This window comes from Nomascus leucogenys, chromosome 22a (assembly GCF_006542625.1).
Source record: "Nomascus leucogenys isolate Asia chromosome 22a, Asia_NLE_v1, whole genome shotgun sequence".
Classification (NCBI taxonomy): Eukaryota; Metazoa; Chordata; class Mammalia; order Primates; family Hylobatidae; genus Nomascus; species Nomascus leucogenys.
The window spans coordinates 101359642-101376945 of NC_044402.1; the positions used below are offsets into that span (position 1 = coordinate 101359642).

Below are 17304 nucleotides of genomic sequence, written 5' to 3' on the forward strand. Positions count from 1 at the left end.
AGTACAGTGGCACGTTCTTGGCTCACTGCAACCTCTACCTCCCGGGTTCAAGTGATTCTCCTGCCTCAGCCTCCCGAGTAGCTGGGATTATAGGCGCCTGCCACCACGCCCAGCTAATTTTTTGTATTTTTAGTAGAGACGGGGTTTCACCATGTTGGCCAGGCTGGTCTCGAACTCCTGACCTCATGATTCACCCACCTCAGCCTCCCAGAGTGCTGGGATTACAGGCGTGAGCCACCGCGCCCAGCCAAGATGAACATTTTTTTAAACCAATTTTTCAGGTATAACATAAGATTTCTAGCCAAAGAAAATTTTGTTGTATTCTAACTTTTGCTGTAATTTGGTATTGTGTGGTATTTCTTTTGTGCTTTAACTAAAATCATGCTAGATTTAGATGCCAATAAATGTATAATTTGAATTGAAAACAGTCTTTTTACCTCCCAAACAATTTATGCCATAAAGTGACTGACCTCCAGCCATCGCCAAGATCTCACTTTCTAGGTAAGTATAATACTCCTTTCCTTACATACCTGAAACTGCCTGTTTTAGTATGTTATGGGCCTTTACAGCTCATTTATTTTGGCTATTTTTAAACTCCTTTCATTTATTTGACATTCCTTAGTTAAATTAAAAGATATTTAAAATATTTAAAATACAACTTTGTGATATATACATATACACACCATATATATATATATATACACACCATATATATATATATACACACACACACAGACACACACAAATCAATAAATTGTCTATTTATCAACTTTTAGCTTTACCCCGGACTTTGGCAATGTTGTAGATACTAGTTCAGGTTCTAGTTTTCCATTTTCACATGAGCTGGAAAATGTTACAGACCACCAAATTTAAACAAGCATCTCATATATAAAGAGTCTAACAGAAAGTCTCTTAAAGAAAAAAGAAAGTTCTTACAATAAAAAACGGGAGGATTGCTAGGTGTGAAAAAAAAAAGGCGTTTTTTCTGGTTATTTATCAAAATCTATTGTAATTTTCATGGTAGAGATAAAATTTTAACCTTTGCTAATTAGGAGAATACTTGCTTTCTATAAATTCAGTATATTTTTCTTAAATAATAATCAAGTAAAAACATCTAAATGTATAAAGCACTAATAGCTCTGATGTATTCTGTGGAAGGATAACTTATAACAGTTTAAGTCACAATACATTTTTTTAAAACCCAATATATTCCCTTCTTTTTCAAACATCAGAGCCTGAGACCCAGAAGAGGTTATGATAAAATCTATCAAACCAGATGAGAACTAAGAAAATTTTTTTTGCCAATAATGTTTTTGTAACCTCTTAGCAGTTACCAAATGCTACTTACATACATTCAACATCTAGCTTACTGGCATGATTTCAAAGTTTTATAAAAATGAGGAACTGCAGATATATGATTAGAAGGTACACAAATTGCATTACATTAAACACAAAGGCAGTGTGGTCCTTGTAGGAGAAATCAAGGTCAGTACCCCCTGGTAGAAATGTTCTATAAAAATGTGTCACATTGAAGTATCAGTGTTTTCAGCCAATTGTCTGTCCCTGATATATTTCCTTGGAGTATGTAATGTATCAGGACTTTAGGTTTCTTAATCCAAAATATCTGACTGAATTTAGGTACATCTAGAAAGCAGCTGAAAGGGTTTCTCTTATAGTCTGACATAACAGAAAGTAGATTGAGAAATCCCTCTCTTTACCTGAAGATGTACTGTTACACTTCAGCCATCAGCTCACAAAGGAAAAGAAAAAAAAAAAATCAAAATCTCCTCTCACACACACAGTCTCCACACAAGCTAAACAAAAACTACCCCCCCGCCCCCACAAAACCCCAGCACCAAAGTATCAATCATTCCTGGGAAATAGAACATGCCCCTCAGATTCTGATTTGTTAGTTGGCCAAACTTGAAGGACAGAAATGACCTTATATGTCCTTGTGGGGAAGAGGGAAGACATGTTAATAATGACTATAGAGCCATTGAGAAAGTGCATTATCAATTACACAATCAACTTAAGAGTCCTGCCCTCCAATGGAGGTGGTCACAACTTGATTTAAATGCCTCCGTAATTGAACATTTATGTCTTCGGGATAAAGGAGATGGGGGGGTGGAGAAAAAGCTACCCTCATTTTAATGAAAAAGTGCAGCAGTCTACCACCTTTCCCCATGCTTCTCCAGAAAATGATTGCACAGACTCAGAGAAGTCCAAAGTCATAGCAGAATCTCTGAGGCACTCCTGGTTAAGAGAAAAAAATATGATCCAGTAATCTTCATAGTGCTATAGATTATGAGAACAAACCCGTTTTGTTTTTAAACAAAAGCCAAAGAATCGTTTCATAGGGATCATATACACCATTTCCTCTAACGTATCCTCAGTCTCACAGTGTTGAAATGGGACCGATCAGCCTACGATGGATTGCACATCACCCAAGGAGAAAGGAAGGCATGGAAAAGGCAAACATTTTATACTGCTTCACAAACACATTTACAAGAAATAGGTGAAGAGAAGATGTAGGAAAGAGGGATAAAGAAAACCTTATTGCTGTTTTGATACAAAATACAGTATGAAGATACCTAAACTAAATGAAATCTGATAACAGTGACCAATATTTTCACAATGTGGGATGAAGTGTCTTCTTGCACAATGAAATGTTCAGTTTAAAAGGTAAGCAGAAAGATGAGGGAGGATGTCAAAACTACACCTGGGATATTAGCTGCATATTGAAACTTGGGGATCGAGACTGCTTGGTCAAGGGGGCTCCTGGGCTGAGGAGCTCTTTACCTTCGCCAGCTTGACCTAGCCGGTCTTCCTGCAGACTGACAGTTGAGTATCGATTAGCATTGTTAGCTGCTAAATTAGTACCTCCCTCAGTGCCAACCCCAATGCTGGTACTTGCTTGACTGCCATTTACATAGTCAAATGATTTACTTGAGGAAGCACTGGCTGTCCGGATTAGACTTAAGCTATTGGTTTTTGGCACCACCTGGCCAGCAGGCAGGCTCAGGTGTTTCTTCATTGGTGTCAGCTCAACTGAATCTACACTAAGATCAGTTGGTTGCTGTACATACTGCTTGCGAACTACTGAATCTCGAGGGCTCTCACTGGATTTGATGGCAGAGGCTGTTTCTTTATCCTTGGCTGAACGCCCAGTTGCTACTTTCCTTAAGCTTCCCCTCTGAGAAGAGGAGGATGGTTTGGTCCCAATTGGCTGACTGCTGAGGGAAGCCCCTGATGAAAATCCTTCATCTGCATCATTCAGGTTTACAGACTCCTCTCCTCCATTTACACCCTCAGCACCTAAGAAAACAAATCAGACAGACTCAGCGATAGCTAAATTAAATAAGAAGCAGCTGTGAATAACAACACTGACCTTATCTCTTGGGTAATGTTTGCTATAGGTTGTCAATTGCCCTACTATCAACACTTCCCCTAAATAATTTAGGGGAAATCTTAAATCTACACAAATTCTACTATACTAATACATGTTAATTTAGCTTTATTTAGTCCAGTTTTTGTAAAACTATCCACAAACATATCTAGTATACTGTCAATATTTAGGCATGTAAAACAACTAGGTAAAATACAACAGTTTGTTAACATAAATTTTTATAATACACTATCATTCTTCTTCTGAAATGACCATATCTACCTACTGGAAAAAAAAAAAATTTCCCCTCATACCGTCTTTAACCCACCATAAGATGTGCAAAAGAGACCCTCTCTTCTAATTCCGGTTATCCAGAATTATACCAAAAACCCATTTATGCTTACAGGCCAAACTCTTTTTAACTATAATAAAATTTTATATTTACTCAGTGATTGGTTAACTGCTTCTATATGGCTTTAGAACCTTTAACATGGAACTAGCAAATTTTTTAAATAACTCAAAACTATATTGCTTCTGTAACTTCACAGTCATTTTGTCTTATGGCCTTTTCTACTCACTGGTTTCCATATTTTGATCAATTAATGTGAAGAAAATATCAGAGAGCAGTGGTAGGGAACCAGCAGGGGTATTTAAGGATTTATATTTTCTATATGGTATGTTTTGATAATATTTTATGTAATTATTTCTATATTTTAGATTCTTAGTATTGAGATGTATTGTCATAATCACAAAATACTATAGTGTCCCATCACATTTCATTTCATGCAGAAACTGCAGTTAACAAAATAATTTTTTTTTTTTTTTTGAGACAGAGTCTCGCTCTGTCACCCAGACTGGAGTGCAGTGGCACGATCTTCAGCTCACTGCAACCTCTGCCTCCCACGTTCAAGTAATTCTCCTGCCTCAGCCTCCCGAGTAGCTGGGATTACAGGCGTGTGTCACCATGCCCAGCTAATTTTTGTATTTTTAGTAGAGACAGGGTTTCACCATGTTGGCCAGGCTGGTCTCCAACTCCTGACCTCAAGTGATCTGCCCACCTCAGCCTCCCAAAGTGCTGGATTACAGGCATGAGCCACCGCGCCCGGCCAACAACAGAATTCTTATCTTGGGTTTTTGTAGGAAGAAGAGAAGAATATATAATATACTGAGCTTGCAGTTTACAGAAAGCCAATTCTCTTACTGAGAGTATGATCAACATTCTCTTAGAAAGTAATACATTTGCTTCTTTTAATAACTCATATTGGTTTGCTACCTATTAAATACATTTTCCAGACTTCCGTAAAGTTTAATCTGAATCTACAAAACAGATATCAACATTACAGGTAAGGTAAAAATGTTAGGAAAGAATCTAAACAAATATTAGAGATATAATGTTACCTAAGCAAAATATATACAAAATATTTAAACACAATCTTTTATTTAACATAGCACCTGGAAAAATAAACTATTTACTTAGCTATATTTATTCAAATGGATTATTTTCTTCCTTCTAAAGAATGAAATAAGCTATCCTTAAAGCAAAAGGCACCTTATTATATCCAGCAGTTTAATAATCTTTAATCATCATGCAAAGCCATATGAAAATGCATTTACTAAGAACAGTAGCAGCTGACACCACTTCTCTCAACCTCTTCAAAAGAACTGTATATAATGTACTTTTATAATGTACCTCAAAATAAAAACTTTAAATTATATTCATATGATACATTTTAGTAATTTACTTATAATTAGTATAAAGAACTCCAAAATGCCCAAGAAAGGATAGTTATTGGGTCAGAATTGATATTAGTGATATAAAACTGGGAGTGAACAGAAATGTATCATTAGGTATATTTATTAGGAAAGGAGACTGAGAGACTTAGTGCTAGCTTCTGAATCTTGCTACATGCAGATCTGATGCCCAAGCAATATGGCCATAAAAAAGATGGTAACATAAAAGCCACCATGCAAGAGAATCTATTGATATTTTATATACTAAGAAATGCTTAGTATATATAATGGAATACTGATTATACTTTAATCACAGGTATTATCTTCAGTTTAGTAATAATTTTTAAAAACATTTGTTTTTATTATATATTTTTTGAGACAAGGTCTCACTCTGTTGTATAGGCTGGAGTGCAGTGGCACAATCACAGCCCACTGTAGCCTCAACCTCCCAGGCTCAAGTGATCCTCCCACCTCAGCCTCTCAAGTAGCTGGGACTACAGGCATGTGCCACCATGCTTGGCTAATTTTTGTACATTTTGTAGAGATGGGGTTTTGCCATGTTGCCCAGGCTGGTCTCAAACTCCTGGGCTTAAGCAATCCACCTGCCTGGGCCTGCCAAAGTGCTGAGATTATAGGCATGAGCCATCGTGCCTGGCCAGTTTAGTAATAATCTTAACTCCAGCTTTAAAAGTCACAAAGAGAAGGTACTTGACAATCAGTAGAAAAGTAGGTGATGGGCTTATATTGTCCCTTCAATTTCAACATGTAATAAACCCAATTTTAATTGTAAAATTATTTAAAACCATCATAGCAGAAAACTAGTCAAAAATCTATGTTAATCCAAAAGCTTGAGCAGAGTTCAGAAGTACCAAAACTTTTCATAGGTTTTAGTAATATCCTTTTTTCTGTTTAAAAAGCTTGGTGGGGTATGGTAGCTTATGCCTGTAATCCCAACATTGTGGGAAGCCAAGACAGGCAGATCCCTTGAGTTGAGGAGTTTGAGACCAGCCTGGGCAAATGGCAAGATCTTATCTCCATAAAAAGTTAAAAAATTAGCCAGATGTGATGGCACCCACCTATAGTCCCAGCTACTCAGGAGGCAATGGTGGAAGGATCACTTAAGTCCAGGAATTCGAGGTGGCAGTGAGCTATGAATCTTAAGGAGGCTGGGTGCAGTGGGTCACACCTGGGGAGGCCAAGACAGGAGGATTGCTTGAGCCTGGGAGTTCAAGACTAGCCTGAGGCCGGGCGCAGTGGCTCACACTTGTAATCCCAGTACTTTGGGAGGCTGAGTCGGGCGGATCACAAGGTCAAGAGATCGAGACCATCCTGGCTAACATGGTGAAACCCCGTCTCTACTAAAAATACAAAAATTAGCTGGGCGCGGTGGCGGGCGCCTCTAGTCCCAGCTACTAGGAGGCTGAGGCAGGAGAATCGCTTGAACCCAGGAGGCGGAAGTTGCAGTGAGCCAAGATCGTGCCACTGCACTCCAGCCTGGGCAACAGAGCGAAACTCCATCTCAAAAAAAAAAAAAAAAAAAAAAAAAAGACTAGCCTGAGCAACATATCAAGACCCCATCTCTACAAACAATTTAAAAATTAACTGGGCAAGATGACATGCCTGTTGTCCTAGCTACTGAGAAGGCTGAGGCCAGAGGTTTGCTGGAGCCCAGGAGTCTGAGGTTACAGTGAGCTATGACTGTGCCACTACACTCCAGCCTGGACAACAGAGTGAGACCATCTAGGGGTCAAGAAAAAACCCTCAAGAAAGAAAAAGGCAATTGTGTCTCAAAACATTTTTCCTTTGTAATTTTCTCCAAAGGTGATAACAATAACATTCATGGTCCAAAGAGGAGACATCTGAAATGGAATTTTTTTCTTATTTTTTTTACTCCTTTTTGTATTTACACTGAACCCCAAGAAGCTATGAAATGGATTTTTAATGAACTTTTCTATTCATGGCTGACTTTACTTATACATTTGGCTTCTGTTAATATTGATTTAAAACTACAAATAGGCCAGGGGTGGTGGCTCATGCCTGTGATCCCAGCACCCTGGGAGGCTGAGGTGGGCAGATTGCTTGAGCCCAGGAGTTTGAGACCAACCTAGACAACATGGCAAAACCCCATCTCTACTAAAAATACAAAAAAACTAGCCGGCTGTGGTGGCGTGCCTGTAGTCCTAGCTATTCCAGAGGCTGAGGTGCAAGGATCACTTGAGACCAGGAAGTTGAGGCTACAGTGAGCCTTGATTGTGCCACTGCACTCTTGCCTGGGTGACATGAGAGAGATCCTGCCTCAAAAAAATAAATAAATAAAACTACAAATAATCTGGATTAAAAGGTAAAATAAGGAAACATTCCTCTTTCCTTGTGGCTACACTCTCTCCCTCCCTCCCCCAAATTGAAATTTTACCAGTGATAGATATTAAAATAGGATATTTTAATATTTTATAGGATATTAAAAAGGAACTACTATTTTGGTTCATTTGTTTCAAAGTGTATGACTCAATGTATTGGAAGGAATGCTTCAACCTAATCCCACACTTTCTGGAATTTCAGCAACTGTTGATTAACATAGTACTATATTTAGCGTAAATACTTCCAATATTCTAGCAACAGTAGTAGATAAGTGGCTCAGTCATTCAGGAATGTTCAGTTTAGGCCAACTCTGGGTTCCACATCTATTCATCTTATTGTTATGTGTTTATACAAGATAAAACTTACTCCTAGGGATAATGTAGTAAGATACAGGGAAAAAAGGGAAGGCTGCATCTTTCAGAGCCATTTAAAGGATCTCTCAAACAGCACCAACTTTTTTGGGTCCCTAGGTCATGCACATGCAACACTGTTAAATGAATTAAGGTCAATCTGGGTAAATGGGCAAGGGAACAGAGGGTAGATTTAGATTCTTACTGAGCATGCTCAAATTTCTAATGCACCAAAGAGCAAGAGAGTTCCCTATGGTGGAAATTAACTGCTTTATGTATGTTTGGTCTTTAAGTAAAAATATATAACCTCTTTTAAAGCTACTTGCTTGATTTCATAAATAAGTATAAAGGTTCCACAGTAGCAATACATTAAATAATTTTTTAAAAACTGGCCACAGTTCCCTCTTTTACAAAGCTAATTTCTATGGCATTACATGCAAAACAGCAAGTAAATACTTTTCCAACAAAGAGAAGCATTCTTTTACAGATGGGGGTTCGGGGGAAGGGTATTAAAAAACCCCTCCATGTTTCGATACCTACATTGTAGAAATAAGGCTCTACTAGGATATCTGACCTCTAAATAGAATAATATATTTTAATTCCATTGAATTGAATACAACCATTATTTACAATAAATTGTAAAATGTACTGTGCATCAGGATAGCACATGTATAGAACGTATCAGTAGTTTACTGGTTAGGCCTAAGCAACTTAATCTACAGATGATAAAGCCAATGAATATCAGCATACTTTGTCAAAGAGCTGAGAAATTCTCCATTGAACACCATAGAATTACAGATAAATCAGCTGGCTCCACTTCAATATCTTAAAGATAATATGCTAATGTTTTAATACTCTCTTCACAAAATTTTAAAGAATAAATTATTGTATAACTAAAATCATTCATATTGATGAATAAGGCTCATGTCCACTGGGTGCATTTTTCTTTCCTAATGTTAGAATAAACATGCTCAGTAATAAAAGAATTCCAAGCATTTGCAGACCTTTTGGAGACAGGACCCTGCCTTGTTAGTAGCCATGCCAAGCTGTTCCTTGATTACACAGGGATGCAGACTCCAGGCCAGCACAAATGGTAACTAAAGATTGCACCTGACCTGGTGCTATGCATATGAGGAGGGAGGGTGCTTTGCAAGGAGAAGCTAATACACCCTGGGGTACTGGAAACACACATTAGAATGGAAAGATGCTCTGCTTGGGGATAGAGAGCCAGGATCCTTCTCCAGCAACTGCCTCACTGACTTCTGCCTCCTCATCTCTGTCCTACCCTCTGTTGTGGCTGTTGCTGAGTTGGGCTCCGGCGAGCCATGCTCAGGGGTCCTGCGCACCAGCACCTCCCCCTCTTGCACACGTTTGATCCCTAGGTCAGTGGAGCCGTGTTGGATCGGGGAGCCAGGAATACTCGAGTCAGCCTCGTTTGAGAAGTCAAAGCCATCTGGGATTCAACATATAAAATTTTAGTGCGTTTATGCTGCTCTATTATTTTCTGAGCATTTTGACCCAGGCAGATAAGAGAATGTATATATGGATATGATATAAACACAAACACTCTTTATATAGTTACATGTGTGTGCACAGCATGCACACACATAAGGCAGCAGATGAACAATGTGAGGTTTGCAAATGAATTAAGACAGAAAAATCAGGATCATTAAAATGGCAATATCTCTTAGGCAAGACAGCTTGACTATTCAAGTACCATGTGTATGAAATACTGCTGGATTCAGCACTTACAAAAAAAGGAAAGGCAAAGATAAAAATCCAAAATCAAGAATAAATCATTTTATGAATAGCTTGCATTATACTGTTAGTTTGGCCAGTTATATAGTTTTTCCCACAGTGCTCATATGTGCACCTTTTTTTTTCCAGTATGGTAACAAGGTTAAAGCAACTTCTTTCCTATTGTTCTTATTTAGTTCAAAAAAGACAAAAATTTAACCTCATCTTATTTTGTTTTAATCTTCATACAGCAATCTAAACATCTATTTTATAAATACATATTAAAATAACTTTAGACATTTAGTCACATTTCTAGTGATATTTTTAACAAAAAAATTTACTTTAATTATACAGGGTCTTTTAATATCATATGCTAAGACAGTCTGTAAAAACAGTGATAAATTTACTTGACTCCATGTGTGGACTACGGGGATTTTGTACTCACCTTCTCTTCTCCATCTATGACGACGAATTGAAGCTGTTGTAATTGCAGTCCGAGAAATCCTCGGCACTGTTGGAGTGACTTCAACTTTAAGGACTTTCTGGCCTTCTTGTGTAGAATCAGGAGCATCAAATGGTAATGAGTTTTTCATGGCATTGGCAACCTACGATGATAATATAAGTCTATACAAGTTTACAATCAATATGCAGTTTTTGTTTATACTACGTGTCCATAATTTTTGAATATGTATTTAAAATTTGCATTATAATGTGTAATAAATGTATCTTTGTTGTTCTGTATTCTTTTAAGCAGGCCTTTCAAATAAGAATTTCTAAAACATGAGTCACATACCCCACTGATGCCTTAAAATTGTTGACTTTCAAAGAGAAAAAGCATTCCAAAGAAAGAATTAACATATAAACTCTGATTATGAGACAATTTAGAATTGTCTGATTCTTCAGATGATAAATAACATGCAAAATTTAATCTCTGATAAACATTAGGATGTTCTCCACTCTTCTGTTTACATGAGGAGAAATGTTCCCTAAATACTTCTGGCATTTTGTCCTACCATTTTCTGCTCCCTGAAGAGGAAAGTGACATACCTGGTAATTGCCATTTGACTGATCCATGTTTCCTAATTGGGTTGTACTAATCTAGCAAAAATCTTGAGCTAAAGGATTGTCTTGCTCCTTCCCTCTCCACTTGGACAAGCCCACGTGGAATTAAGCAGACTGGATAGGTGTGCCTGATGAGCTCACTCAAACATTCTTTCCAGTGGGCTGTTCCAAGGTCTAGATGTGAAGGAAAGTTGAGTCTTTCAATTTAGCTTTTAACAGTAAAGAAAATACTTGTTCCCCATCTACCAACTATTTTTCTGTTTATCATGTGGCTCTAGATTTGAATAGGGAAAAAGGGTATTATTATGGGGTCCCTCAGAGACCACTGACAATAAAGGAATACTGTTTGTATTAGTAACACTAGAGTTACTAGTCTCTTTACCTGTATTGCCTTGGAAATGCCACCTCTACTTAATTTACAAGATTGTTGAAAGGATAAACTATTAATTTAAAGAGTTTCATAAGTTCAAGGTACTACTATGATGATATAATTTTTTAATCTTTTTATCCATTTGTTTTAATGTAACTCTTAGGGTAAGATTAGGAAACAAATGGGAATTCAAATAGAGAATTACTGCAAATGCTACCTCAATAAATTTATATTTAGCTTAAAATATTTTTAAAATGATATAAATAAAATGGCTTTTGAAAAGCTGGGCCAGGCAAGGTGGCTCATGCCTGTAATCCCACCACTTTGAGAGGCTGAAGCAGGCAGATCACTTGAGTCCAGGAATTTGAGACCAGACTGGGCAACATGGTGAGACCTTGTCTCCACAAAAAATACAAAAATTTGCCGGGTGTGCTGGTATGCACCTGTAGTCCCAGCTACTCAGGAGGCTGGGGCAGGAGGACCACTTGAGCCCAGAAGGTGGATGTTACAGTGAACTGTGATCACACCACTGCACTCCAGTATAGGTGAGACCCTGTCTCAAAAAATAATAGTAATTTTTTGAAACAATAAAATAAAAAGCTGTATTCTTACAATGCTGCAAGTAGAAAATAGTATTTTAAGAATACTATTATCAAAATATTACAAAAAGCTTAGGAAATTGGAAAGGAATAAAAATCCAGTCAAATCACCTAGACAACTATTACAGCATTTTGTATGTTTCCTCTGTCCTGTCTAGATCTAAAAAATAGTTGTATACTGTTTTTCTACCTCATACAAGCTAGTACTTCCCTTTAATATAAAACCTCATATATATAATCTCATCAAGTAAATATTATATAACTTAAATCATTCTCTGCTGTGGGACATTTAGACTGTTTTTATTCCTTTGCAATTAGAAATAAAACTGTAATGTTGTGCTTATAATACATTGTCTTTGGTATTTATAATTTCGGTATTAAATTTAAGTTTAGTTTCCTGGAATACATTGCTAGACATGGGATAGAGGGTCAAAGAAACAAACACACATTACCAAACTGCTTTTTCAGGGGATAGTCAGAGTTGTGTCATACTACCACTGTAACATAAAGAATGCCTTCCTCACTCCACTACTGGATATGTACATTTGTTTTTTTTGTTTTGTTTTTTGAAACAAGGTCTTGCTCTGTCACCCAGGCTAGAGTGCAGTAGCACAATCTCGGCCCACTGCAACCTCTGCCTCCCAGGTTCAAGCAATTATCATGCCTCAGCCTCCCAAGCAGCTGGAATTACAAGTGTGCACCACTACACCCAGCTAAATTTTTTTTCTTTTTTTTTTTTTTTTCAAATAGGGTCTCACTCTGTCACCCCGGCTGAAGTGCAGTGGCACGATCTCAGCTCACTCACTGCAACCTCCACCTCCCGGGCTTAAGCAATTCTCTGCCTCAGCCTCCCAAGTAGCTGGGATTACAGGCGCCTGCCACCACACCTGGCTAATTTTTTGTATTTTTAGTAGAGATGGGATTTCACCATCTTGGACAGTCTGCTCTTGAACTCCTGACCTCATGATATACCCGCCTTGGCCTCCCAAAGTGCTGGGATTACAGGTGTGAGCCACAGCCCCTGGCCTTAAATTTTGTTTTTTTTTTTTGTAGAGACGGGGTTTTACCACGTTGGCCAGGTTGGTCTTGAACTTGTGGCCTCAGATGATCCACCTGCCTCAGCCTCCCAAAGTGCTGGGATTACAGGCATGAGCCACTGCACCCAGCCTTACATTTGTTTTTTAATTCATCACCTACCATTTGGAGATTTGTTTATTTTGTGGGACAGTACAAAATCTCTTTACAAAGAATGAAATACTAATTTGCTTATTTGTATCATGACTGCTGAAAATATGTTTCTCAGTTTGTGCCCTGCATATATTAATTTTGCTTTTAAAAACCTGATGGAGGCCAGGCGCGGTAGTTCACACCTGTAATCCCAGCAATCTGGGAGGCCGAGGCAGGCAGATCACTTGAGATCAGGATTTCAAAACCAGCCTGGCCAACATAGTGAAACTCCATCTCTACTAAAAGTACAAAAATTCGCTTTGGGAGGCCGAGGTGGGTGGATCACGAGGTCAGGAGATCGAGACCATCCTGGCTAATACAGTGAAAACCCATCTCTACTAAAAATATAAAAAATTAGCCAGGTGTGGTGGCACGCACCTGTAGTCCCAGCTACTCGGGAGGCTGAGGCAGGAGAATCGCTTGAACCCAGGAGGCGGAGGTTGCAGTGAGCCGAGATCGCGCCACTGCACTCCAGCATAGGCGACAGAGCAAGACTCCGTCTCAAAAAAAAAAAAAAGAAAAAATCACCTGGGCATGGTGGTGCCTATAATCCCAGCTACTTGGTAGGCTGAGATGGGAGGATCGCTTGAACCCATGAGGCAGAGGTTGCAGTGAGCCAAGATCACACCACTGCACTCCAGTCTGGGTGGCAGAGAGAGACTTCGTATCAAAAACAAAATAAAAATAAAAAATAAATTTAAAAAAACTGATGGAATAGGCTGGGTGTGGTGTCACACATCTGTAATTCCAGCACTCTGGGAGGCTGAGGCCAGCCTTGGCAACACAGAAAGAACCTGACTCTACAAAAAAATACAAAACAAGAAACAAAAAAAACCCCAAAAACCTAATGGCTTAGAATTTAGGTGTTTATGTCGGGGGGGGCGGCGGGAATCAATCTTATTTTAGTAACTTGTCCTATCATTTATGCTTAGAAAGTCTTCCCTTCTCTAGAAATCTGAATATTTAGAACCTTTTCTTCTCTCTTTTCTTAAAGGATTTCAAAACATTTAATTATTCTCTTTATCTGAACTTTATTTTGGTACTGGAAGGTGGAAAGGACCTAAACCTATTTTGTTTTTTCTCTAACAGTTAACCAACTGTTATCATCGAAGAAAAATTTTCCCCTAATTATTTGGATTGTCTTACATTTTTAACCTAGTACCTTTTTTAGGTACTAAAAATAGTTTAGTTTTTTATATTTATAGTATATTTAATAAAGAGTAAAGATAATAACTTACCAATAGTGGTTGCGAAAAAAGCTCTAGCTGGGCTCTATAAATGATATCATCAAGAACTTCCTGGCCAAGGTCCCACTGTCCATTATACCTATGAAGAAGCAGATCATTTATACTCTTGAGCAAATATCTAATCTTCAGCACAACTTTTTAAATTGTTCCAAGTCCTGCTATTTTGGTTGTGAAGCAAAACTTTCATACCAAGTGTTACATCATTTCATTTATAAACTACCCCACTTTTGGTTATAAAAACAAAACAGATTTTAAATACTATGTTTACAAATGTTTCTTCACATAAATTGGTTTTTATTACATGCTGATTAAATTTAGAGTAATCTTTTTAATGCATTCATGAAAACCTGGGTTATGCCGGGCGCAGTGGCTCACGCCTGTAATCCCAGCACTTTGAGAGGCCGAGGCGGGCGGATCATGAGGTCAGGAGATCGAGACCATCCTGGTTAACACGATGAAACCCCGTCTCTACTAAAAATACAAAAAAATTAGCTGGGCGTGATGGTGGGCGCCTGTAGTCCCAGCTACTCGGGAGGCTGAGGCAGGAGAATGGCATGAACCTGGGAGGCGGAGCTTGCAGTGAGCCGAGATCACGCCACGGCACTCCAGCCTGGGTGACAGAGCGAGACTCAATCTCAAAAAAAAAAAAAAAAAAAAAAGAAAACCTGGGTTATGAACTATGTAGAGAGAGTTTTCCATAAAGAAAACCTGACAATTTCTAGACTCCAATTTTAATGACTAGTTATGTTATATTTTGGCTTATTTAAAAGTACTAAAAGGAAACCATATTAGAAAAACAAGATAAGCCCATCATGGAACAAAAGATTCAGTATTGTGTCTGATAAGGAAGAAAGAGAAATATTCAAAGTTTCTAAACATTAGGAAGAATTCATACAATTTTATATTCCACCTACTTACATGGCATAATAAACCCCTGTGAGAAGTTGCACCATAAATTCAGGATCCAATACTATTCGACCACAGAGTTCTTTCCAATGTTTTTCATGTTGCCGTGGAAACCCACTCACACAAACCCTAGGAAAATACACTATTTAACATGTGATTTCCAGATTCATTAAATAAAAGTTTTTGTTTTCCTAAATTCATTTATTCAATTTATTCATTCCTCAAGTATTTATTGAGTGCCTGTTATATGCCAGTCATTGTTCTGGGCCTAGGCATACAGTCGTGAACAGGTGAAAGATAAAAAATAAAAAATAAAAATGAAATCTGTGCTCTCACAAAGCACTCATTCTAGTGGACTGCCCATAAAAGCAACTTTTCTAAAATAGCTAACCATCTCTTTCACAATCATCCTTCTTTCTCTTCACACACATACACACAAAAATGTCTAACTTTTACTCACCCCAAATTGTATCAGGGTGAATTACTGGGAAGTATAGAGATCTCAAAACAAAAGGACATTTCAAAATATTGTTGTCTGTGAGGCCATTTTTAAACAAAGAACTATAAACAACTCCCTAACATCCATTCCATCTCATTAAGTGATGCTTCCAAAAAAGTTATGCTTGGTAGTGATCAACAGTTGTAATATACTACATTATTTAATCAATTAATTTAGTAAGATAATTATAATAGTGAGTCCAGAAGAAATCTTTCAGTGTTTAGTGTCTTATGGTCTTGGGAAATTTTTTTTAAATTGTTTATATATTTTTTGTAGCAGAGATATACAATAAAAAACCTGCAATTTAAAAACAGCATTACATGGCCAGGCATGGTGGCTCACGCCTGTAATGCCAGCACTTTGGGAGGCCGAGGTGGGCGGATCACGAGGTCAGGAGATTGAGACCATCCTGGCTAACACGGTGAAACCCCGTCTCTACTAAAAATACAAAAGAAAAAAAAATTAGCTGGGCATGGTGGTCCTAAGTAGCTAGGGTGCCTATAATCCTAGCTACTCGGGAGGCTGAGGCAGAAGAATGGCGTGAACCTGGGAGATGGAGCTTCCAGTGAGCCGAGATCGCGCCACTTCACTCCAGCCTGGGTGACAGAGCGAGACTCCATCTCAAAAATAAATAAATACATAAATAAAAATAGCACTATATTAAGATAAAACTATGTGGGGAAAGGGGAACGGAAATTTCTTCTTCAATTTCAAGGAGAAAAAGGAATAAATGTAATGTTAGACTATTAAAGAAAAGTTTCTTCATTTATTCCTCAAATGGATATGGTGAGTATCACATCATTATGGTATTTACATTACATATATTTAAAACAGTGACCCAACAGTTATTTTTTTAATTATGTCGATACTTCCATACTAGAAATTATATCATTTCCTTTTTTTTTGAGACAGAGTCTCACTCTGCCGCCCAGGCTGGAAGTACAGTGGCCTGATCTCGGCTCACTGCAACCTCTGCCTCCCAGGTTCAAGCAATTCACCTGCCTCAGCCTCCCGAGTAGCCTCCCGAGTAGTGGACTACAGGCATGTGCCACCACTCCCGGCTAATTTTTGTATTTTTAGTAGAGACGGGGTTTCACTATGTTGGCCAGGCTGGTCTGAAACCCCTGACCTCAGGTGATCTGCCCACCTTGGACTCCCAAAGTGCTGGGATTAAAGGCATGAGCCACCGCGCCTGGCCTAGAAATTATATCATTTCTACCTATTTAAGATAGGATGAAAATTTTCTTAATGTCAACTTAACAACGTACAAGGAGTACATAGTTTTTCAAAATTCTGTAGAGGATATATGAACAAAAGAACAAAGTTTGAGGACCACTAAACTCTATCATCATTTTTGTTATTAAGAAATTCTACTAGGCTGGGTGTGGTGACTCATGCCTATAATCTCAGTACTTTGGGAGACCAAGGTAGGAAGATCACTTGAGGCCAGGAATTCAAGACCAGCCTGGGCAACACAGTGAGACTCCCTCTCTATAACAAATTTAAAAATTAGCCAAGTGTGGTGGCACATCCCTATAGTCATAGCTAATAAAGAGGCTGAGGTGGAAGGACTGCTTGAGCCTAGGAGTTTGAGGCTGCAGTAAGCTATGTATAATGATTGTGCCACTGCACTCTAGCCTGGGTGACAGAGGAAGACTCTCACAAAAAAAAAAAAAAAAAAAAGAAAAAGAAAAAGAAAAAAGAAATTCTATTGAAGGCCACAATAATGTTGCCAATAAGAGAGCAGGCAGTTTTAATGAACCAAAAGTAATGAACTATAAATAAGTTTATCTGCAGACAGGCAGTAAGTGCTTAAGTAGCATCTAAATTAGA

At 38.2% G+C, this 17304-nt stretch overlaps 1 protein-coding gene across 3 annotated transcripts in view; it reads right to left on the bottom strand.

Annotated features, from left to right (window-relative positions):
- Positions 1–485: 485 nt before the first annotated feature.
- The window catches only part of FAM126B (family with sequence similarity 126 member B), a 94114-nt gene continuing 77295 nt past the window's right edge, over positions 486–17304 (bottom strand). For 2 of the 3 annotated variants that reach the window (XM_030803578.1, XM_030803579.1), the window contains exons 9-13: positions 14985–15101; positions 14058–14145; positions 10007–10166; positions 9110–9277; positions 486–3315 (exon numbers count right to left, since the gene is read on the bottom strand). In XM_030803578.1, the coding sequence (XP_030659438.1) occupies positions 2714–3315; positions 9110–9277; positions 10007–10166; positions 14058–14145; positions 14985–15101 (1135 nt within the window). In that variant the 3' untranslated portion in view covers positions 486–2713. The remainder of the gene's footprint in view (positions 3316–9109; positions 9278–10006; positions 10167–14057; positions 14146–14984; positions 15102–17304) is intronic. The other variant, XM_003253929.2, reaches the window with a different exon arrangement.